The sequence below is a fragment of the Ictalurus furcatus genome, chromosome 18 (assembly GCF_023375685.1).
Source record: "Ictalurus furcatus strain D&B chromosome 18, Billie_1.0, whole genome shotgun sequence".
Classification (NCBI taxonomy): Eukaryota; Metazoa; Chordata; class Actinopteri; order Siluriformes; family Ictaluridae; genus Ictalurus; species Ictalurus furcatus.
Window position 1 is genome coordinate 17,995,194 of NC_071272.1, and position 23,917 is coordinate 18,019,110.

Genomic DNA, 23,917 nt, shown 5'->3' on the forward strand with positions numbered 1-23,917 from the left:
TTATTGCTTACATTATAGTAATTGTTTTCTCACTAGCCTCTCTTTTAAAATATGTATATAATTAAAATTTATCATTCAAATTTTATATAAATATGTATCATACTTAACCATATTAACAAATATGCACAATTATTAATTCTTTTATGAGTGCCTGCCATACAAGTCCCTAAGAAAGTAAATTGTTACTATAGAAATGATCATTTATTAGAAAGAGTGCATTAATATGAACGTGTAATTTGCAGCTGTATTACTGTCTGAGCTGCTATTACAGAAAAGTCAACACCTTCTGACCAATCAGATTTGAGAATTCAGCAGCGCTGTGGTATATCTGTTAGTAGGATCCCAGTTAATGTTAATTTATGTGTGCGACTTTTGACTGTTTTTGCAGGTAAAATGTATAGATACTTGTAAACCTGGTAATACACTATGCTTTCAGGTCTGGAGATTGTGGACCCAGGGCAAGTCATCTACAGAGAGTCCAGGACCAATGGAGTGGTGGACAAAGGAGTGATCCTGGAATGTGGCCCCACTCTCCCTGATATCTACATCTGGAGCTTTACCAAACCAGGAACCGAGACGATTCGAGCCGTAGTGTATAACTTTGGGAAGGGTCCAAAACTCCAGCAACTGGCCAAAGATTTGGGTGACCTGAACGTCATCAGTAACAGCGCCTCTCTATCCATAGTGAAGCTTCCTCTAGCTGCAGAGGGCTTATACACCTGCCAGGCTCTGTATGACACCACAGATGGAGCCAAGCTTTACTATTACTATGTGTATCTGCGTGTTTTAGGTTAGTGACTAGTGCTCAGGGTGAGATCTAATACAGGATGAGCTCAAGAGTATTTCTTACATGAGAAAATCAATCTCTTAATACGTCAGAGTCTAGATTGTCCACTAAATACTGATATGCACAAGGTTTCAAGTTTAACTGGGAAAATAGGTCAATCACGTAGAATGAGATTTTATCTAGAGAGCTCCATCACCTGGTGTAAAAACTTTTTAATTGAAACAAAGAAAAATGTATTGTTTAGAATTTAGGGTGCATTTAATTTAGACCGCTAAGGGTCATTTATAGCAATATCAAGTGCATTATGGGCAAACATTTAAAGTTTTTTCTCCACTTGGAATAACTGACCCAAACTCATCCAACAAGATTTAATGCAGAACTGGAGAATCAGGTCCATGTCAAGATTTCAAGAGTTCATTATTAATTCTTAAGGAGAATAAATATTGCCTCCAGAAATGCTATATCATTGTAGCTACAATTTTACTGCAAGTGATGATTGTAAAAACAGGTGATTTCCTTCAAACACTGTAACAGTTGGCCGATTCAGGATATCACAGGTAAACCCTAGTTGGTTGTTTCACAAAGTCAGATGATACATTGGAAAACGTTTTTAATACGGAAACAATTTTGCAGTTACTTAGACTATTTTAGCTATTATTTATTCCCAACTTTTCAGTCAAACCATGTTGATTTAAGACAATTTTAATATGCTAATGTATATAAATGCTAATCAAGCCGTGGTTGGCTTCTGTTAATTGTCATTTCTAATGAGGCAGACTCAGGTCAGTACTTTTATCATGGGTTCTTTTCTCACGACTGTGACCCAGGCATTACTGCTAGCAAGCTATCATATGTCCATGGTGGGGTTAATATCAGGCATCTATAAAGGCAGCTAATGTACATGAGAGCATGTGTGAACAGATATATTTCTGTATGTTGTCTCAGGACACTGCATTTAATCTTTTTCTACTATGTAAAGTCTACTCCACTGTTAGCTTGGGTTTTGACCCCAACCCCCCCCCCCCCATTATTATTATTATTATTATTATTATTATTATTAATATTAATATTATTATTGCATGTTACACATTTCACATGCTAAAATACTTTGAAGGAAATGTATGACCATTTTAGGTTGCAGAATTATCCAAACTATTATAATTATTCTTGTTGTCTTGTTTTATTATCATTTAGCGAAGTATACTTATAGGTAGAATATAGGTAGTAATTTGGCATATTTTGTCCGTATCTAAGTAACCGAGCAATGAGTACAAGACCAACAGTGACATAGAACATCTGGAAGGACATATATTTACTTTGTTGTAAACAATGTGTAAACATCTCCTTGGCTATTTTTGGCTAGATTAACTATAAAACCACAAAAAACAAGATGCTGGTGATGACTTTATGACCCAAAAAAAAGTCATCTCAGAATGTCAGAATTTACCAGTCACAATTTTTAAAAAGTAAAATGGTCTGGAAGGTTCAAGATCTCTCTAAATCTCTATAGGTAAAGCATGACCCTGTGAGAAAACAAGATGTCAGCAAGATTATATAGATAGCTAAAGAAAAAGATGGTTAAGGCCAATCCAGTTGGCTATGCTTTTCAATACATAGCTAGCACATGTATCTATTTACTGATGTCATTCTTGCTAGTTAATAAGAGTACCAACCATAATAATGCTAACATGTCTTACAGTGCCTGTGTCCAAACCCTACATCTTGTTGAGTGACTCCTCGCCAGTAGAGGGTGTATCAGTGTGGATGCGCTGTGGTCTGGAGAATGGCACAGGTCCAATTCACTATGTTTGGGAACAGGAGAACCATAGTGGGCAGGTCAGCATACTGGCTGAGAGCGACAGCGATCTGATCAACATCACCTCAGTAAGCCGCAATCAAACAGGCTGGTTCAGGTGCCTGGCCAGGAACGAGGTCAATCAGCAGAGTGGTGACCGTATCTGGTTAGACGTCATATGTGAGTGAGAACTTGGACAATATCTGTCTTTTAAACATCTACTCCATAAATTTTCAGTGAAGTTTAGCAGTTCCTTACACAACTGTTCCATTTTTTTAGTTGGACCAGATCTGCCTCAGATTGATGTAACACCCTATTCAGTAACAGATCGAGGATACTCAGCTCTGGAGAGAGAGACTGTTTCCCTCCTATGTCAAGCTTCCTCCAACCCTCCCAGTCTGTATGTCTGGTTCTACAATAACTCCCAGGTGTACACCGGACCACAGCTCACCATCACCAAAATCCTACGAATGCACACAGGCTACTATGCCTGTCTGGCCCAGAACACTTACCTGAACACTCGTTCCAAGAAAACCATCACTCTCACCGTCTACTGTGAGTCTTCTACTGTCATGACTCATATGGATCATATGGCCATTTCCTGTGTCCATGCAACCTCTTCTGGTCAACCTCTAGTGTGGTCTTATCTGAACTTTACTTGTCTATCATTCATACCTTTGCTTCCTATTATACTTTCCCTTATACCCATGTATACACATACACACACTGTTCGATGTCCACTGACTGGGGATGTGCAGCAAAATATTGTTCTCTGTCTACAACAAGCGTCTGGATGAGGTAAAGACAACTTTCTGGCAGCTGTGAACTTGAAGGTATAGAGCTGGTATCATGACAAGCAACAGAAAGCATTCTTGTCATGACCTCAGATCCACACTGAGAACAAAAATCATAGGGCTGTATTCAGAGGTCAGTTATACACGTGTAGTGAGTTAATACCAATGAGGTAAGTGGTAGAGGACTGGAAGGTTGTGAGTTCAAATCCCAGCACTACCATGCTGCCACTGCTGGGTCCTCAACCTCAACTGCTCAAAATGTATAAATGAGATGAATGTTTGTCACTCTGGATAAGAGTGTCTGCCAAATGCCAGTGCCATAAATGTAAGACCACAATTGTGCACATTGCTATTCAGACCTCAGACATAACTTTGGACTTAAGTGCTACTCAGATAGTTGCATGAGAATTACATAAAGCGGAGGTATGTCTCAGTTACATGCGATTCTGATCTTAGACGTTCCCATTTTTCTTGTACAAAATCCAGTCTCAGACACTTCTACTTAAAAAAATCTGACACCCTCGGGGCATGAACTATACCCAGGTGGTTTACATATTCTGAATGGAGCATCCAGGTACTTGACTTATGTGTAACCCATTTGTGAATATGCTAAACTTGCCCCACATAAATATTGACATAACTTTTGAACTTACTTGTAAGTTGGCAACTCTGAATACAGCCCATAGTGCTTTGCCTGAGACTGACAAACTGCAATAGAATGGTTAAATATGTTAAGGTTGTTGTGATAAGAACCTGACTAAGTTAAGAATGCAATAGTAAGATTTTGTCCCAAATAATTGTTTCTCCTTACTGTTTATCTTAAAAAAAAACTGGTGGTGTGGCCAAGGGTTGTGAAAGCCCCCCTCAAGAACTACAACATTTAATTTTCAGAAAAATACCACAAATTTTCTAGAAATGCTCTGTGCCTTTTACAAAAGGAATATATTAAATTGCGCAAAAATAGTTAAAATGCAGTCAATTATGTTGCCCATCAATGTATACAGTGCATCCGGAAAGTATTCACAGTGCTTCACTTTTCCCACATTTTGTTATGTTACAGCCTTATTCCAAAATGGATTAAATTCATTATTTTCCTCAAAATTCTACAAACAATACCCCATAATGACAATGTCAAAGAAGTTTGTTTGAAATCTTTGCAAATTTATTCAAAATAAAAAACAAAAAAAGCACATTTACATAAGTATTCACAGCCTTTGCCATGACACTCAAAATTGAGCTCAGGTGCATCCTGTTTCCACTGATCATCCTTGAGATGTTTCTATAAGTTGATTGGAGTCCACCTGTGGTAAATTCAGTTGATTGGACATGATTTGGAAAGGCACACACCTGTCTATATAAGGTCCCACAGTTAACAATGCATGTCAGAGCACAAACCAAGCCATGAAGTCCAAGAAATTGTCTGTAGACCTCCGAGACAGGATTGTTTCGAGGCACAGATCTGGGGAAGGATACAGAAACATTTCTGCAGCATTGAAGGTCCCAATGAGCACAGTGGCCTCCATCATCCGTAAATGGAAGAAGTCTGGAACCAGCAGGACTCTTCCTAGAGCTGGCCGCCCGGCCAAACTGAGCGATCGGGGAAAAAGGGCCTTAGACGGGGAGGTGACTAAAAACCCTATGGTCACTCTGACAGAGCTCCAGCGTGTCTCTGTCGAGAGAGGAGAACCTTCCAGAAGAACTCTGCAGAACTCCATCAATCAGGCCTGAATGGTAGAGTGGCCAGATGGAAGCCACTCCTCAGTAAAAGGCACATGACAGCCCACCTGGAGTTTGCCAAAAGGCACCTGAAAGACTCTCAGACCAAAGATTGAACAAAGATCGAACTCTTTGGCCTGAATGGCAAGCGTCATGTCTGGAGGAAACCAGGCACCACTCATCACCTGGCCAATACCATCCCTACAGTGAAGCATGGTGGTGGCAGCAACATGCTGTGGGGATATTTTTCAGTGGCAGGAACTGGGAGACTAGTCAGGATCGAGGAAAAGATGAATGCAGCAATGTACAGAGACATCCTTGATGAAAACCTGCTCCAGAGCGCTCTGGACCTCAGACTGGGGCGAAGGTTCATCTTCCAGCAGGACAACAACCCTAAGCACACAGCCAAGATAAGAAAGGAGTGGCTACAGGACAACTCTGTGAATGTCCTTGAGTGGCCCAGCCAGAGCTCAGACTTGAACCCGATTGAACATCTCTGGAGAGATCTGAAAATGGCTGTGCACCGACGCTCCCCATACAACCTGATGGAGCTTGAGAGGTCCTGCAAAGAAGAATGGGAGAAACTGCCCAAAAATAGTTGTGCCAAGCTTGTAGCATCATACTCAAAAAGACTTGAGGCTGTAATTGGTGCCAAAGGTGCTTCAACAAAGTATTGAGCAAAAGCTGTGAATACTTATGTACATGTGCTTTTTTTTTGGTTTTTATTTTTAATAAATTTGCAAAGATTTCAAAAAACTTATTTCACGTTGTCATTATGGGGTATTGATTGTAGAATTTTGAGGAAAATAATGAATTTAATCCATTTTGGAATGAGGCTATAATATAACAAAATGTGGGAAAAGTGAAGAGCTGTGAATACTTTCCGGATACCATGTCTCAGTTGTGTTTCTGTATCAAAGGGTTGTTTTAAGGGGAGGGGGTGCTAGCTTCTCACCCAACCCTCCTCCTTTCTCATCTGGGCTTGGAACTGGCAGTGGCAGAGTTGTATACCATGTATTGTAACTAGCACAAAATATACTTTGCCTCTAGCTCTTAGTTGTACAGGCCCTGGCTTCTCTGGATCAGTTCCCTTCAGAGGTATTCAATAATTTTCTACTCACAGATCCACCAGATGGTGTGCCATCTTGTTCTATCTTCCCAACTAATAACTACAATGACTTAGCGCTCATCTGTTCCTGGGAGGGGGGTTACCCTCCAGCTACCCTCAACTGGAGTCCATATGTGAATGGAGACAACTCACAAGGTGTCTCTAACATCACTCGGATTCAGTTAGGGCCTGAGACGGCTAACAACTCTGCATTCACCTGCTATGGCTCACATGTGGCACTTAGTTTCCCACAGCGCTGTAGCACCAAGACATGTGAGTACTATGGTTCACTGACCTAACCACAAAGTAGGCTTATAAATATCAGAATGAATATTAAGTTCTTGAGAAGTTTCCTAATTGAGTATTAAACTCAAACCATGACATATTAGACTTTTGTCCAAATATCCCTTGTGTCCCAGGGCTGCCGAATGAAGAACCCCAGTGTTCTGCATATGCGACTCGTAATAATGAGTACCTGATGCTGTCCTGCTCTTGGGAGGGTGGTTTCCCTCGGGCTCTGCTGTGGTGGGCTTCTAGTTCAGGAGATATGCAAGGAACATCTGAGGAGAACTCCAACATTCTGGTCCTGCGCTCCAGTGCCACCTACAGCGGCAAAGCATTTGTTTGCCATGCCAAACATCCACTGGTTAAAGAGAGCAAGCAGTGCATGTTAAAATTGGGTAAGTACTGATCATTCAGAGGCTATATTTAGTTGCTGTGTTTACAGTACTTGTGTATTGTAAGGCGTAAGGAGAAGTATCCTATCAGCTAGTCATTCTTTTTATCCATTGTTTCTTCCAGAAGCTCCAGTGTTAATGACTCAGCGCAGTGTTGTTTCAGTGTATGAAGGAAATGATGTCCAGCTCACCTGCATCCTGAGCAAAAACTATCCTGCGGTCACAGAGATTACTTGGTACAATAATATGAAACAAAAGGTGGGTGACAGTGGTACACCCAAGAAGTATGTTCTTCAGCAAGCTGCTGCCTGGTCCAACCTGACTGTCCGGGAAACAGATGGCATGGTGGATGGTGGAGAGTACTGGTGTTCTGCTACCAATGCTGTTGGAGGAGCAGAGATTCCCATCTTACTGGTGGTGCTTAGTGAGTGTACTACAAGTTACTTCCTGAATTATTTCACTACACAGTTGTGTTGTAGTGATTATTTTGTAGTGGATTTTGTTATTGAGTTATTGAATTTGACCATAGTGGAATTTTTGACAGTAAAATGCTAGCTCTTATGGTTCTTGTCCTCCATCATTATCTTTAACTGATATTGTGTTAAAGCAGTTTTTGGTTAAATTGATTGAACGTTGTCAAACAAAGTTTGACAAATTAAATTGAGTAGTGGATTGCTGTGGCATTCCACAAGGCACCATTATGAGACAACTGTTGTTTCTTTGATATGTTAAAGATATGTTAATGAGTTTCTTATTCCAGATATTCCAGGCTTTTGCTATTTTTATTGATTTATTTATTTAATGATGATAATAATGATCTCTAATGAATGTCTCTAATGACCCAGGGATTTTGGGCAATTCACTTTTGCTCTAATTCCTAGAAGCTAAACTGAAGTCATACTCAGAAAATGTATGAACTCCAAGTTTAAAATGTAATAAAGTTCTTTATTTTAAATGTATAATAAGTCAAAGAACAGATTCATACAAGTAGGGAAAAAAATTATGGCAGTCAGAACTGTTTCATGAGCCGTACTTGGTTAAAAAAATAAAAAAAAAAAATAAATAAATAAATAAATAAAATAGCTGCTTTACAAACTATAACTAGTTTTTTAAAAAGCAGAATGAGCTGAGGCATAACTATGTGAACTTCTTAACTTGAAAACAATGCAACAGTAAATGCCAGTCAAATAAAATGATGAATATGAGGTGTTTACTGAATACATATTACAAGTCTACTTGTAAAGTGTTAATGACTGAATTTCCATTCAGGGTACCCAATGCCTCCAAATGTCACCATCATTAAGATTATGTACAGCAGTCGTCAACGGACAGATGTTAATGTGGAATGGCAGATCCTGTCAGATGATGACTTTACTGGGTTCTTCATAGAGCGCCAAAATCTCCCATTCCCACTCTGGCAAAAAATGGTAGGAGATCTGGACCCCAGCATCCGAAGCTTCCAAATCACCAACCTGGATCCCTCTGGCACATATGCGTTCCGAATCACGGCTGTCAATCGCCGCACTATTGGACATCCCTCAGAGGTCAAGAGTCCAGGTGGGAACTGACATGAAATTGTATCAGGTTGATAATAGCTACAGATTGTCACTGGTACAAACTTACCCTAAATGTAGCCAGTCAGCTAAGACATATATTGGTGTCTGACATCTGTTCTTTCATTTTGTACTGCAGCTACAAAGTTAATGTAACTTCTAATGTAGCTACAGGTACTGGAACTATTGGCATGTCCAAATAAAACTCATTAGTCTATGTCACAGGTTCCCAACCCTGCTCCTGAAATAACCCTGTCTTGCATATTTTTGTATTTTCTCTGCTCCCAGAACTCCTGATTCAACTAATCATCTAATTAACAGCTGAGCTGAAGTCGGTGCGTTAGATCTGAGCACATTAAAATGTACAGAACAGCGGGTATTCCAGGTCCAGGCTCGGAACATGTAGTGTACATAATTTGATTTTTAAACAAGTCAAACTTTGGGAGGCGGGGCCTGGGAGTGCAATGATACCAAACTGTGCTAAATAAATGATTCCAATTGTTCAAGATGGCCAACCTCTACAGGGTCCAGCAACATGGTGAAATTTAATCATACTGTGTCCTAAACCACACTGGCAGATGAACTGGATGCAGTTTGAAGCACAAGTTAGCAACACTAGCCTTGTAGCATTACAAAATACAAAATTAAAGCAGTCGGACACTGAACATGTCTCTGAATATACTTAACTCTAAATATACATAACTATGTTTGATACAACAGTTTCTTTTAATTCAACTGACAGTGAGCAATCTAACAGAAATGGTACTTTTTTGTGTTTTGTTTTGTCTACTTAGGTGAAATGCACCATCACAAGTTCACCACTTAACCACAACAACAAACAAACCTCACACACTCGCTCTGACACTCTGTCTCTTTACATGATCTGTCTGTCATCTAATTCTTTGACCTTTCCTAACATTACTGTTGGACTGTACTTTTTTTTGGTTTGCCTTTTTAAGAATGAAGGCTATGTCAATATAATAACAAATACTATCTGAATTAAAGATAAACATTATAATTTTCACATTAACCAGTTCAGCTCATAAAGAATTCAAACATTTATCTGTACTAGAGGATGTTAGAGGCAAGTGTGAAATTATATCCAGATGGATAATAATCAAGGTTTGCTGTCTTCCAGCTCTTCCAGGCTTTAATGCTTATCCCGCCGTTATTGGAGCAGCTATTGGAGGCATGCTTGTGGCGACGATAGCTACAGTACTGCTGTTCATGTATGTGGTGAGGAATCGCAGCAACAACCCACGTAAGTGTGACATTGCAACAAGGGTATCGCATTGCACCATATTTCCCTTGTAATTTAGGATTAAGTCAGTGTGCAAATTTAATTTCATGTTCATCATTTGCTAATACGTGTTGCCAACTTATTTCTGCAGGACTTCATGATTTGATATTTGGCAGGTATGTATGACAAGCTGGAACTGTTAATCTTGAATATGAATATAGGAATCTTTTTTATTTGGCACTAGTGTAAGTTAAAGATGACGTTTGCGATTTCTAAAAGTGTTTTAGACCTGTAATAATCATATAACTTCAAAGATGTTCAATCTTGCCATGCAATGGATTTAACTATTCTATTATTGCTTTTTTTTTTTTTTAAATGACAGTTTACAATTTCTGGCCCTGAAATTAGCTCCGCCCACAGACAGAATAGAGTTGCTCCTCTCTGCACCTTTCCCTTAGGAAACAAATACCAGGGCAAATGTAGTTTCAGCTTAAGGTGTGGGGTCTACCTTATAGAGGGCATGCCCATCAATTTTTTGCATTCAATTTCATTGCAGTGCAAATTTTGCGGTGCAAAAATTGCTCAATACTTTAAATGCATTAATGTTAATTACTGTAATTGAATCTGATATAGAAAGCAAATTAAGTTGCTGTATATCCATTTAAAACGGCATATTTTCAATATATTTTATTTATGATTTTACTCACAGGCAAAACAGCCAGTCTAGAGAAAATATCAACTCTCCTGAGGATGAAGTTGTTAGTGGATCAGATGCAGATGGAGGAGGAGAGACGAGTCAAGGTACCATACTCAAACTTACACAAAAATAATGTAATAAAAAGTGCTAAAAGGATTTGGAGATCTATTTAATTTGACATGACGGTAAGATTTACTGTATATTCTCAACAGGCCAATCCTACTGCACCCCAGTGCATACACTCAAATATTTTAACTGGTGTCTCTCATTCCATTTCATAAGAATGGAACTTGGACATAGTGTATGCTACCTTATAGGAAAAATCCATCCTGAAGAACTTTCTAATTAACATGATCTATTATTATTATTATTATTATTATTATTATTATTATTTGAGATCAAACTTCTATTCATTGACATGCTGGTCTGTTTTCCCTTTGTTACCCACAATGCCTTCCTGCTGATAGTGGTACATTGAGGTTTAGTGCTCACGTTATCTCTACCTAAAGAAAGAAACGAAGCAGCGCTTTAGTCCTTTAGTCTGTCCAACTCTCTCACCTCATCATTTGTGCACTCATCTCAAACAAAAGTTCTAAAGCTTCAACTTTCATGTTAATACCAACATCAACCATCAACACCATCAGACTCGTCATCTCGTAGATCGTTAGCTAGCCGAGACGCTGCCGTAACTCAGTGAACTGTGTCGTATACTGTACATAGCTGCACTGAATTCTGGACATTTAGTTCTAACATTTGCTGTTTACACTCAGTCTACATTGAATTTCTCATAATTATGACTTTGTACCTCTCTGGAAAATGGTGAGTGTGAGAAGAAGCTCTTGCTCTTTTGCTTTTAGGAGCCTACAGTGACACATGACCATTATCCTTTACGTTTGCTGAATTTTTGTTCTCTCACTCTCTCGTAATGTCCACCCTGTTATACCAGTGTGGCAGACAACCACTAAGTTCTCATGGGAACAATGAAAATACAGCAACAACCTACATACAACAACATGCACATTAACACTACTAATCACAAAAATTTCTAAAACTATGTCAAGATAAATGTATTTAATGTGCTTCAGGGTGGAATTTTCCTTTAAGATCTGGAGCATGGGGAAAGATTTGATGGCCCTGCTGTAGTAGGACTATAAGAGGAATTTATTTGGCAGTATACAATGAAGCAAAGCATGTTAAAATTATTACATTAGCCTACTTATGATTATATTGACATACAACAGTATAATATATTATACATTAATACACCAAAGTAGTGGTGCTACCATTAACATGCTATGGGAAAGTACTAAACAGGGGAAAGTACTAAGAGCTATTAGCCTAAACATATCAGCAGTGAGTAGATTAACTACACATAAATAGCATAACAAGGCTTTAGATTTATACACTGCTATATAATAATGTGGGTTTAAGAATGAACATAGAGGGAGTTTCCTTGCCTGATGGAGGGACTGAGAGCAGGAAACAGTGGTAAATTTGGGCAAATTAGTATATATCTATTGTGTGTGTGTGTGTGTGTGTGTGTGCGTGTGTGTGTGTATATATATATATATATATATATATATATATATATATATATATATTACAAATAAAATTATTTTTTTTATTTAACTGGCATGTGCACATGATAAATCTCTGAGAAAAATCTCTGAGCATGCATCACTGCCATCTGCTGTTTTTGTGTTTTGTAATTCTCTGTGCATCCCCTGATAACATTTCCTTTCCCAGGACCATCTGTGGTGCTGCCACGACCCACCGCAACACCCACAAATCTCCCCCCAGGAGATGAACCCGTCAATGTCACTATCACTGTCATGGCCTCGAGCTAGATCCACCATGCAAACTGAAAGTTTTTATTTGATATAGAAATAAACGAAGTAAAATGGGGGGGAAAAAAAAAAAAAAAACCTACCTCGAGGATTTATGATATTGGCACAGAGAATACACACATGCACTGTTATATCTATATATGGTGCTTGAAAGTTTGTGAACCCTTTAGAATTTTCCATATTTCTTCATAAATATGACCTAAAACATCATCAGATTTTCACACGAGTCCTAAAAGTAGATAAAGAGAACCCAATTTAACAAATGAGATAAAACTATTATACGTGGTCATTTATTTATTGAGGAAAATGATCCAATATTGCATATCAGTGAGTGGCAAAAGTATGTGAACCTCACTCACACTTGATTGAAAACACTGTAAAAGACTGTAATTTCACCTTAAAATTAAACTGCTAATCCTAGAGGTTCACACACTTGTTAATTATAATTTTCCACACACTTTTTAAGATAATTTTGTAAAATCCAAATAAGCTTTACTGGAAAGGGTTTAAACAATGTTTTTCACGCTTGTTCAATGAACCATAAACAATTATTGCACACGCACCTGTGGAACAGTCCTTAAGACACTAACAGTTTACAGGCGGTAGGCGATTAAGGTCACAGTTACAGTAATTTAGGACACTAAAGAGAACTTTCTACGGATTCTGAAAAACACCAGAAGAAAGATGCCTAGGGTTCCTGCTCACCTGCGTGAACATGCCATAGGCCTGCTGCAGGGAGGCATGAGGACTGCACATGTGGCCAGAGCAATAAACTGCAATGTCTGTAATGTAATACGCCTAAGACAGTGCTACAGGGAGACAGGAAGGACAGCGGATCGTCCTTGCCGTGGAAAATTACATGTAACCGTGTGTCCCCCCAGACGTGATTGAAAACTTGCAGATGCCTTGGTGGAAGAGTGGACGAACATCTCACAGCAAGAACTGACAAATCTGGTGCAGTCCATGAGGATGAGATGCACTGTTATACACCACATACTGACTGTTACTTTTGATATTGACCCCCCCCCCCCCTTGTTCAGGGACTCATTATTCTATTTCTGTTCATGAAATGCCTGTGAAACTTGTTCAGTTTATGTCTCTCAGTTGTTGAATCTTTTTATGTTAATAAAAAAATTACACATTAAGAAATTTGCTGAAAATACAAGCAGTTGAATGTGAAAGGACGTTTCTTTTTTTGCTGAGTATATATTATATATATATATATATATATACACACACATACATATATATATATATATATATATATATATATACATATATATCACACATACATACATACACACACACACACAAGTTAAAAATTGAAAAATCGGGTTTACTGGCTTATTAAGATGCCATCCTTGCTTTAGCATTGTAAGAAACGGGAATATTAAACTACCTGCAAAAGTCGCATACATCTAAAGAAAGGATTATATTATAATAACAGTTCTGAAATAATTTTGAAAAGTTAACACTTGTTTTCATTATAATCTTTTCATATAACTAAGTATAAGATGATATATTGGGAAACTAAGCATTTGTAAACAATAACATTCTTATTTTCTGAATTTCCCTTGGTATCTTCATTTTCTGAAACTCGAAAGTCACACCTGCCTTTAAATATATATATATATATATATATATATATATATATATATATATATATATATATATATATATATATACACACAAAATTAAATCAATACCTTCTGACCAATCAGAACCAAGCATTCAATAGCACTGTGGTGTAAAACATTTTACTGTGAACATTAATTACATTTATATTGAACATTCAAATGCTTTTTTTTTTTAATAAAAAAAAAATTAAGTCAAAGTTGTCATTTTCTTGTTTTTGGAAATATTTATTCTTAGCTTTTTCAAACAGGAACAGCAGGATAAAACTTTAAAACAAGTGAGCAAGAAACAAGGGGTGGTCTTAAAACTTCACAGTGGGGGGGGGGGGGGTGCTTTCACATTCCTTATTCATGCTAACAAACTGGAAACACTAGAAACAAGGGTATAGTATAAAGTAAGAACAAAACATAATATGCAGAGTATATAATGTAGAGTATCAATACTGAACCAAGGTGATTTACTTCATCATGTAAAAACTATAGGAACCCTTTGGTTACTTATGATGTCCGTCAGCTTCTGTTTGAGTTTCACGAATATTGTCTTGAATTCCAAACCATCACCCTGAAAAGGGGGGGGATAGTTATATATTTTAAAATAACTTATACAATAATCTTAGCATCAAGTTCATTTTCTGCCAAGAGTTACTTTCTGCTTACCCTCGATAGTCTGAAATCTACAAGAATACGTTCCTCCATTTCCAGGAAGTGGATTTTGAAGATAAGCTTATTGTTACGGCGATCCATTGTGGACACTGTTGCCTGGAAAAATTTAAAAAATGGAATGCAATGAAAATGTCCTAAATCAGACTGTCATGATCTTACAGTACTTCCCAGTTATTGGTACAGTACCTGGTTGGTGCAGCTCTGTTTCCACGTGTAGCCCAAGCTAATACAGGTGTCACGCAGGGCTGTGCAGGACGCCTCTGCCTCCAGGGTAGTGAAGAACCTGGTCATCCTTCTCACTAACCTCTGCCATAGGCTCTGTGGGATAAACAATTCGGTCAGAGCAGCTCTGGGGGCATCAGTAGGGACTTGAAGCAACAACGGCTGTAGGGACGGCTATTAATGAGTAAATAAGATACCAAGGTAAAGGACCCCCTTCTGTGACAATTTTAAATAAATTATGCCATAAAAAAAGCATTTATTCACAACCCTTTACCTACATAAATGGACACAAGGCTCATTTATCAAAAAGCATTAAAAGATGCATGCTTCTACTATGTTTTGAGATTAACATGTGGATTTTTGCCTGTGGGTGTAAATAATTTGGAAATTCAAGCTTCGTGTCCTTACACAATATTTTTCCATCAAGAATAAACGCAATATCTTTTAAGGGAAATAAAACACCACGGTGTAGGCTAGAGAAGTTTTTTAATGGACAAGTAAAGATATTGAAGCACCCTGAATCAAAACCGAATCCAATCCTAAGCTCTGTGAGAAGATTTCTAAATTTAATACAATGTGTATCCTTGAAAGGTTGAACTGCGGTGAGAACTCCCAGATCCCATATGCTCATTACTTTAAACAACATTACAGATATGCAGCATGAGGTGAAGTGTTATTACCTGGCTAGCACCTGGTGTGCCGAGCAGTTGGCTTCCTAATAGCATGTGATCAGGGCAGGCAGGCTGGGAAAAGCTGACCTGAGCTCCCTCAGTGTGCACCACGTCTTCCCTGACCTCCCACAAGCCCTGTGGCTCTGGCTGAGAGCTGGAAATCTGCGCCCGCTCGTCACTGAGGAGACATCCATGCACTAGATGCTTATATTTTCTGTTGGACAGCTGGGTAAATAATTAAATTATCCTGTACGTGTGAATAACTTCAGACCTGTTCGTTCGTGCTAGCTGAAATCTCGCAGAGTCAGAACGCAGCATCTTGGTTAGTGGTCCGTGGACGTCAGTCTGGCGTTTTCCCCCTGGAGCCAAAACAAACAAACAAACAAAAAAAAACATGAGCAGTCATACAAACACACAAATTCAGTTCGTTTTCAGTATATTTCCTATATTGAACTAAAAAGCCAACTAAATCTTAGCATTGTTTTACTGCCAATTAATGTTGGTAAAATCTGAAGTTTAACATGATTTAACATAAACTAACATAACAAAATCAATCATTTTCAATTTTCCTGTGATGGACTGCCATCTCATCCGAATACTGCAGAGTTTTCCTGATTTTGTGTTCATTTCTGTGATCGCAAAACGGAGAAATCCTGAACGGACTATTAAAATCTTCGTGTTTTTCTCATTACTTCAGCTCATAAACAAAAAAAAAAACATGAAGATCGTTGTGGAGGAATCACGAAAGCACCGAAATAGCCCCAGACCTGATTTGAAGCTCCTGCTGAACCAGCGGTGCTTTTTGATCTCAGGAATGGTGATCCGGTCCTCAGGACTATGGAGCAGTATCTTTGTTAACAGACCTACAGATCAGACAGAGCTCATGTACAGGATTACAAAGAAATAAGCAGAGATTCAGTCCTATTTCAACAATTACTTTCTCAGAGTAACATAAAAATAAAAAATAAAAAGACTTGTATGTCTCCACTGTAATAAAACTCAGGCATGTGGACGGATTGAAAGTGAAGGCAGGAGGAGTGAGTTTCCACTAGATTTCTATTCCTGTGAATCCATGTTCGAGTCACACACGGGGATGTTATTACAGTGATTGTTATTGTGACACGGTGTTCAAGACAGAGGGAACACTTATTCATTAGGAATTTATGCACAAACTACACTTTCAAAACAAAAATGGTGGGGACATGCCCCCCACAGGACTAATCCCATCGAAATAGGGTTAATGTTAAACATTAGCATCACTTTATTCAAGGGGTGTTCTTGTTTGTAATTTTCTCGGAGATAGAGAAACATCACAGTAAATATCACAGTATCATGGTATTAATTGACCATTGAAAAACACAGAAGCTGGTGGTGAAAATTAGAAAACAAAGGGAATATGTCAGTATGTCGTCGTTATAAGCTGAAAGAGAGTAGGCAGAAATTTTTTTTTAAAAAATCTAAATAGTCTCCTAGTGTGCAGTGCTGCTTAGCCAAATATATCCAGCTGTTTGGTTTAGTTCTGGACAGCAATGTCACGGTGTTTGATAGCTGTCATGTGTGATAAAGTTAGGAACATGATAGCAGAGGTACTGTAGCAGAGTAACATATTTACAGCAGTAGTGGATTACACAGCTAAAGGGAAACAAAGGTTGCTGTAATATGATTTCATGAGGAGTCCAAAGGGAGGGGGTTGAGAAATTTTGGAGTGTCACAAAAAAGGGATGAGAACCACCAGAGTAAGGAGCATGATCAAGGTGGAAAAAAACTAAAGCGTGAGATGGTAATTGACAGAAATGCATTATATTTTGAAAACGTGAGGTAACCATCCGATCATCCAACCCTGAAAGCGTACATAGAACTGTAGCGCCCCTACTTTATACCGCCAATTACCAAGAGGCATGGAATCGATCTTCTTCCATGGTGTAAGGTAGGTGTTCTTCTGCAGCCAGTCAGAATACTCCTGACAGCTCTCGCTCGGTTGGTCCCATGGTAACTCTGTAAGAACCAGACACATCCATCAGTAATAATCTGTCCAAGCGGACAGATGCTGCAGGCTCTGCGTCTGTTCCAACAAACTAACACGGGCGTTCTCCTCACCTCCAGCGAGCATGGCAGTGAGAACGATGCCGCAGGCCCAGACGTCTGCAGGCTGAGCGTTAAACTCGGAACGGGACATCAGCTCTGGAGCCACGTAGGGCAGCGTTCCGCACAGGCGGGCCAACTTACGCTCGCGGCCACGGTGCCGGAACATGGTGGCCAGTCCGAAATCTGTGATCTTCAGATTATCTGAGAAACAGATGCGCCGGTTAAGAACAAACGTCCAAATCCATGGATTTTATTTATTTATTTATTTTTACAATTCTTGCCCGAACAAATTAACAATCACCTTTGTCATCTAACAGGATATTTTCTGGCTTGATGTCTCGATGTGTGATTCCGGTACTGTGGAGATATTCCTGTGGACAAAAAGCGGATTAGCGTCTATCTGGTAGGAATGTACATTTTGGAAAACAAGCAAATACTCGAATACTTTAATATTTTCCCTGAGGAAATAAACTTAAACTTGGTCCGCGTGAAGTGCCTTGAAATGTGCGACATTATTCGACTTGATGTAATTTCCACTGAAACAGGAAGTCAGGGTCGAGACATATCTAGTGGCTCCTCCGCCTTTTTAAATCACCAATAGCGTTTAGCTCACCTCACAATGCCCGGGCTAATAATAAGCTGCCGATACGATTTCTATCACTCAACAACGGCAACTTGCCAATGTGATTTTTACATAGTTGGAGGCGGGACACTTCGGATTCTAGAGTGCATTTGATTGGACAGACAATCTGACGAGAAGCTCAAGTGCAGAACAATGTCAACAAAATTGTAGATCCGTGATTGGCGGTACAGACAGACTGTAAATGTTGAATGCATAGATCTTCCGAATGCAAATTTTGTCATTGGTTTGGAGCGCACTAGCTTATAGATAACCTTAAGGCTAACACATTCATATGAAAAGCCACAAAACTTTGATTTTGATTTCACTGGGACTTTAAAGTACAGTTTGTGATGTTTAAAAGTGTTCCAAAATCTGTAATACTTCTAGAATGCCAAAGATACTTTAGGGTGGAAAAAACAAGCAAACAAACAAAAACAAAACACAACTACTATGATTCGTCACAGTGAAATTTTAAGCTCTTTATTTCAGGCTTTTGTTTACAGAAATTAGCTCCGCCTCTAGCTGAAACAGAAACTCGATTCGTAAAGGACTGTTTCAGCATAAAGGGCGATAAATCAGTTGGAGGAACGCGGAACGGCTTTTCAATGCTTTCACTGTAATTGCAGTTCGGGCAGCAGACAGCTCTAAACAGCTCTACATATCCTCTACAGTCTGGATGGACTCTTGGATTTCACTTGATGTGATGGTGCACAGGACCGGTAATGGAGTTATACAACAGCTTTGCAATGCATAACTGCTACTTTACTACATTTTGCTTAGTGTAATCAGCATTACTGCAGTTTCGAAGCCATAGCCCTGCTGCCCATTTCCTGTGAAAGGCAAAATGCATTATGGGTATTCTGTACTTCCTAATTTAGTAGCGTCTAATGTGGGATTTCATGAGCTTTCAGTGTGCATACATATGCGTGCTGAAAATCACTGAAACACTGGTATAATGCTACACAAACTTCAAATTCAGTACAATACAATACAGTACTATACTGCGGGGTCTTGATGCAAAATATTTTCAATATAGCAAAAATACATAAAGCTTTCTTAAGGATGTGCCTGAGGTCTCCATTTTCAATCAGCAGGATAAAAGTACAATCACAGAAACTTATCAATGACATTATTTGTGTGATCATGCACAGTAAAATCTGTCTTAGGGCTTTTTCACACCTAGCTCATTTGGAGTGTTTGTTTTGGAAGTGAACGAGGTGGTCTCGGAGCGGTTCATTTGTGGTGAGAAAGCAATATAACCCAACGAACCAACCTTTATAGCAATACATGATGGGATCTGCGTTACGTAAAAAGTGCGTTTGTTTTGCTAATGACTCGCAACTTGTAAAATTCCTCATTGAAATTTGGTCTGATGAACACATTTCTGCACAAAACACAGTTTTACAAGGTGTTTAGCGAGCGTCTCAAGAAGATAACTAAATGTAACCAATTTTACACTATACTAACTCAGTAGGTATGAAAGCACCTGTACAGCCCAAAGCGACAATGTTAACATTTGATGTTACAGCTGTTTTTTCATAAAAACAAACAAACAAAAAAATTAAATAAAAATTGTTGAACTCACCACTCCAGCTATTAGCTGCTGAAAAAACCTGTGAGCTTCCTTTTCCGGCATTCCTACATCCGGCTCTGTAACGAAGTTCAACACTATTCTTCAGCTGTGTGTTAAGCAGATTGACACCACTTCGCACAGTACATACACCTGCTCTCACCTATTCGATCAAACAGCTCACCGCCACTGCAATACTCCAGGAAGATGTAGTGGATGGATCCCTCGCTCCTGTGCCCATAGAAGCGCACTATATTGGGGTGGGACAGCATCTTGTGCACACACACCTCTTTCTTCACGTTGTCCATACAGTCCTTGGCAGTAGACATGTCCACAACTTTCACTGCCACTGCCTCCTCAGTCTTCCTGTTGACCAGCAGGCGGACCCTGAAAGACAGAGGGCGATATGAGGTCACTCGTCGTATACTGCAGGGTTAAAAGACGGTGCAGGCTTAAAAATCAGATGGTTTGATAGATAGATACTCACTCGCCATAAGCGCCCTCGCCTAGAGTCTGAACCAGATCCCAGTCCTGAACGAAAGGCACTGCCATGATCTGAACAAATCCAGAGCACAGGGTCAAGAGGACAGGCAGACACTTCAATACCATAGGGTGAGTTATCTTAGCATTCTGATACAACGATTAAACAATACAACACTTTGTGGATGTCCTATTATAGGAAAATCAAGTGATGTAACCCCACACAAAGGGTTGATTTCCAACAACAGCACATCCTGAAGTGTTTTATTCCTCTTATTCCACCACAGCAATTTGCCAATGCTTAAAACTTTTCTCAATTAATTAAAGAACAACACATCATACTTTTTATCCATTTATAGTTACAATTAATGTTGTGGAATGTCCACAAACCAAGTTAGTATAAAATCTAAAGTCATTTTTCCGATAAATAAACACAGATTGTCATGTAAATGATTAACCGCAACGCTCTAACCCTTTAGTCCAAAAGACTTTTCAGTGTCTGAAAACTTACAGTTCCAGCTTTTTCTCAGACCATTACAAAGCACTGATACTGGAGACTCCTTCTATATAATTTTTTTTTTCACCCTGACAGAAAACTTCACTTCATCAAATACTGCACACGGTTCTTTTTACAAAGTGTCTGTTTATGTGGCTCGTCCACCATACGAGTCCTTGTATACAATAACATGTTAGAATGAGCGCATTAATATACAGCTCCCTCTGAAAGTATTGGAACAGCAAGGCCAAGTCTTTTGTCTTTGCTATACATTGAAGACATCTGGGTTTGAGAACAAAAGATGAATAAAAGACGACAGGTCAGAATTTCAGCTTTTATTAGATGATATTTAGATCTAGATCCAAAACACACACGCTCATCTGTGAAAGATGGTGGAGGTAGTGTCATGGCTTGGGCTTGCATGGCTGCTTCTGGAACAGGCTCACTAATCTTTACTGATGATGGAACTCATGATGGTAGGAACAGAAGAAATTCAGAAGTCTACAGACACAATGTGTCTTCCAATTTACAGAGAAATGCATCCAATCTAATTGGGAGGAGCTTTCTTATGCAGCAAGACACACTACCAACTCAACAAAGGACTTTATCAGGGGGGAAAAAGTGGAAGATTTCCGACTGGCCAAGTCGATCACCAGACCTTAACTCAAATTGAGCAGGATTTCACCTCCTGAACAGGAGACTGAAGGGAGAAACTTCCTGAAAACAACTGAAAGAAGCTGCATCACAAAAGAAGAAACCAACAGTCTGGTGAGGTCAGTAGGTCACTGGATTGATGCAGTTATTACAAGCAAGAGATACGTAACCACATATGAAGTGTTATTTACTTTAAGACTATCTGTTCCCTAAAAGTTTATGTTCTGGCACCAAATGTCCCATGTTCGAAGTTGTTTAACACATCTAGATGTAAATACGAAGAAATGGAAGCTGAAATTCTGACCCATCGTCTCTTATTCATCTTTTGATCTCAAACCCAAATGTCTTCGATGTATAGTACAAAAAAAGAGTATTGCCTTGCTGTTCCAATACTTTTGGAGGGGACTAATTTGAATTACACCAGCACTACTGTCCGAGCTGCTGTTATAGAATGTTAATCAACACCTTCTGACCAATCAGATACAAGTATTCAACATAATAATAATAAGAAGAAGAAGAAGAAGAAGAAGAATCTGGATTCTTTAGGTCACGTGGCCAGATATACACAGTATCTTATTTATGCTTAGGCTATACAGGCAGTGAGACACCTACAAAATGTCTCCTATAATGGCTGAGAATGTCCAGAGAAGCATTTGAAGTTCTTTATGGAATAATGCTATATATATAAATATTCTATTTTATTACAGATCCTGTTGCTGGCATTTTATTCATCTAGAAACTAAACATGTCTTCAAGATTAACCACATCAATACAAATCGACTTTCTTTTAAATTTCGTAAAACACACACAATGTTGCAGATTACTACAACGCAAGAGACTTTATAGGAAAACACAATACAGTACAAAATATAAACACTGTATAAGGTTAGTGTTAGTGTAGCACATAAACACACAGGCTTACTACTGCACACACTGGCCCTGTTTTCTGCTCTATTACTACATTACCTTCAGTTTTCCAGCTCTGTGGAGGTACAATTTCGGATAACAGGAGATTCTTCCATATGACTACACAAACAAGGAGTACGACTGACAAATCAGACAATAAGAAAAAATAACTGTATTGTTTATTACTATAATTCTTTCTTACTGTCTGCTTTACCAATTTGGCGCGTTTAGTACGAGCACAACCTAAAGCCGGATGTTATAATAGCGAGGCAGGTTTGTTTTTTCAAGATTAAAGTCTCAAAGGTTCTGCGTCAAACTGTCACTTTGAAAATGCTGCTTTTCGACTGTTTCTGACTCTGAAGTAGGTTAATAAAGTAGATTATTCAAGTAGTCATGTAAACATTATACTACACAATCTTACAACAAGCTTATTATATTGATAATTATACTTTTTGTATAAAAAAATACAATAAAAATCTGTTTATTATTAGCGTTAAATTATTCGTTTTTCATACTGTCTATGTCAGGGGTTCCCAAACTTTTCCAGGGCAAGGCCCCCCAAATGGCATTAACATTTGAACGAGGCCCCCCTTTTGCAAGATGTCTTTAAAACACATTAAAAATACAGACTTCTGAATATATCTCCCTTTTTTTTTAATTAATAATTAATAATGAATAACAATAACATCTTTACATTACATTAGGAATTAATTGTGTGTGTGTGGTTGTCTGAGAGTGAGAAAGAGAAAACATACTAGTGGGAGGGATGGGCACACCAAATTGTTGAGGCCCCTTGGGCGCCCCCTGGCGGCCCCCACTTCGAAAACCACTGGTCTAAAGTTGTCACTATAGAACCTATAACCTAATTAGAAAGAGTGCATTAATCTTATCCTGGTTGTTTTCACTTTTTATAATACTTTTTTTCTCCCCAGAAAATATTACAAGCATCTGTGATGATATTTATCATCGATACAGATTTTATTATATACAACAATATGTATCACACAGATATATGCAGGAGAAAACATACATAGATTCACACTTTTACAAACATTCATATTTTACACATTCATTTCTTAACAGACATATATTTCATTTACGAGTCTTCTTAAGTGGTTTTATAGAAAGAAATTGTATTATGCATGGAGGGGAGAAAAAGAAGAAGAAAAAAAACTCCCACATAGATTCATAACTTACATGTCTTCATATTTTTAAGCCAGTCCATGGGTAATGTTTCTGTTTTTTTCAATCATCAGTTCTGAGTTGTCTCACGCTGTTTGCCTATTCAGCCCCAAGTGTTCCTGGAACAGGCTCCAGATCCACCATGAACATAAATATAAGGATAAGCTTACCAAAGATGGATATATGAATAAACAAGCACATTATTATAAACCCATGATTAGCAGCTGCACTACAAAAATATGAAATACAAAAATCAACCATTATTATACTTATTATATGGACTCTTATTTTGAAACGAATAAATAAAGCGCGCGAACACACACGCACGCACGGCAGAAATAAAGCGCGTGCACACAGACGCACGCGCACACACATAGAGAATTGACTTTACTGTAGCAAATGTACATTTAAAATTTTAAACGCATATTATAAATTGTCGCTTTTATATTGAAATGTAAAACTGATATATTTAGACAAACCATTGAGCATAGATAGTGTTCTGGATTCTGACGTCACCG

General features: G+C 38.5%; 2 protein-coding genes across 8 annotated transcripts; one reads left to right on the forward strand and one right to left on the reverse strand.

The window, feature by feature from the left end:
* Positions 1-240: 240 nt before the first annotated feature.
* LOC128622721 (V-set and immunoglobulin domain-containing protein 10-like 2) lies at positions 241-12,214 on the forward strand. The gene is made up of 12 exons (XM_053649425.1): positions 241-790; positions 2,487-2,762; positions 2,862-3,369; positions 3,470-3,509; positions 6,143-6,473; positions 6,620-6,880; positions 7,002-7,301; positions 8,147-8,434; positions 9,569-9,691; positions 9,822-9,846; positions 10,380-10,471; positions 12,114-12,214. The coding sequence occupies exons 1-12, from the start codon at positions 427-429 to the stop codon at positions 12,212-12,214; spliced, it is 2,709 nt and encodes a 902-aa protein (XP_053505400.1). The 5' UTR covers positions 241-426.
* A 1,853-nt stretch (positions 12,215-14,067) lies between these two features.
* chek1 (checkpoint kinase 1) lies at positions 14,068-23,916 on the reverse strand. Of its 7 annotated transcripts, XM_053648942.1 has the most exons (16): positions 23,879-23,909; positions 23,415-23,518; positions 22,973-23,079; positions 20,169-20,236; positions 19,845-20,068; positions 19,697-19,761; positions 17,791-17,860; positions 17,502-17,690; positions 17,295-17,399; positions 16,172-16,267; positions 15,676-15,763; positions 15,414-15,582; positions 14,698-14,829; positions 14,506-14,607; positions 14,311-14,410; positions 14,072-14,219 (listed from the first exon to the last, which is right to left on the reverse strand). In XM_053648942.1, the coding sequence occupies exons 2-15, from the start codon at positions 23,440-23,442 to the stop codon at positions 14,315-14,317; spliced, it is 1,539 nt and encodes a 512-aa protein (XP_053504917.1). In that variant the 5' UTR covers positions 23,443-23,518; positions 23,879-23,909; the 3' UTR covers positions 14,072-14,219; positions 14,311-14,314. The 7 variants fall into 7 exon arrangements, with proteins under 7 accessions (XP_053504916.1, XP_053504915.1, XP_053504921.1 ...); XM_053648941.1 differs by having other exon boundaries at positions 14,068-14,410; positions 23,415-23,528; positions 23,879-23,916; XM_053648940.1 differs by having other exon boundaries at positions 14,068-14,410; positions 23,879-23,908.
* Between the last annotated feature and the right edge of the window lies 1 nt (position 23,917).

Excerpts from the sequence above, each read along its gene's own strand:
- chek1 (XM_053648941.1), bottom strand. The coding sequence starts at position 23,442 with ATGGACTGGCTTAAAAATATGAAGACAT. Across the intron at positions 17,400-17,501 it reads CACTGCCATGCTCGCTGGAG|AGTTACCATGGGACCAACCG; the intron begins GTGAGGAGAACG and ends TGGTTCTTACAG. Across the intron at positions 14,608-14,697 it reads AACAGAGCTGCACCAACCAG|GCAACAGTGTCCACAATGGA; the intron begins GTACTGTACCAA and ends AAATTTTTCCAG.
- LOC128622721 (XM_053649425.1), top strand. The coding sequence starts at position 427 with ATGCTTTCAGGTCTGGAGATTGTGGACCCAGGGCAAGTCATCTACAGA. Across the intron at positions 791-2,486 it reads TGTGTATCTGCGTGTTTTAG|TGCCTGTGTCCAAACCCTAC; the intron begins GTTAGTGACTAG and ends CATGTCTTACAG. Across the intron at positions 3,370-3,469 it reads GTTCTCTGTCTACAACAAGC|ATCCACACTGAGAACAAAAA; the intron begins GTCTGGATGAGG and ends TCATGACCTCAG.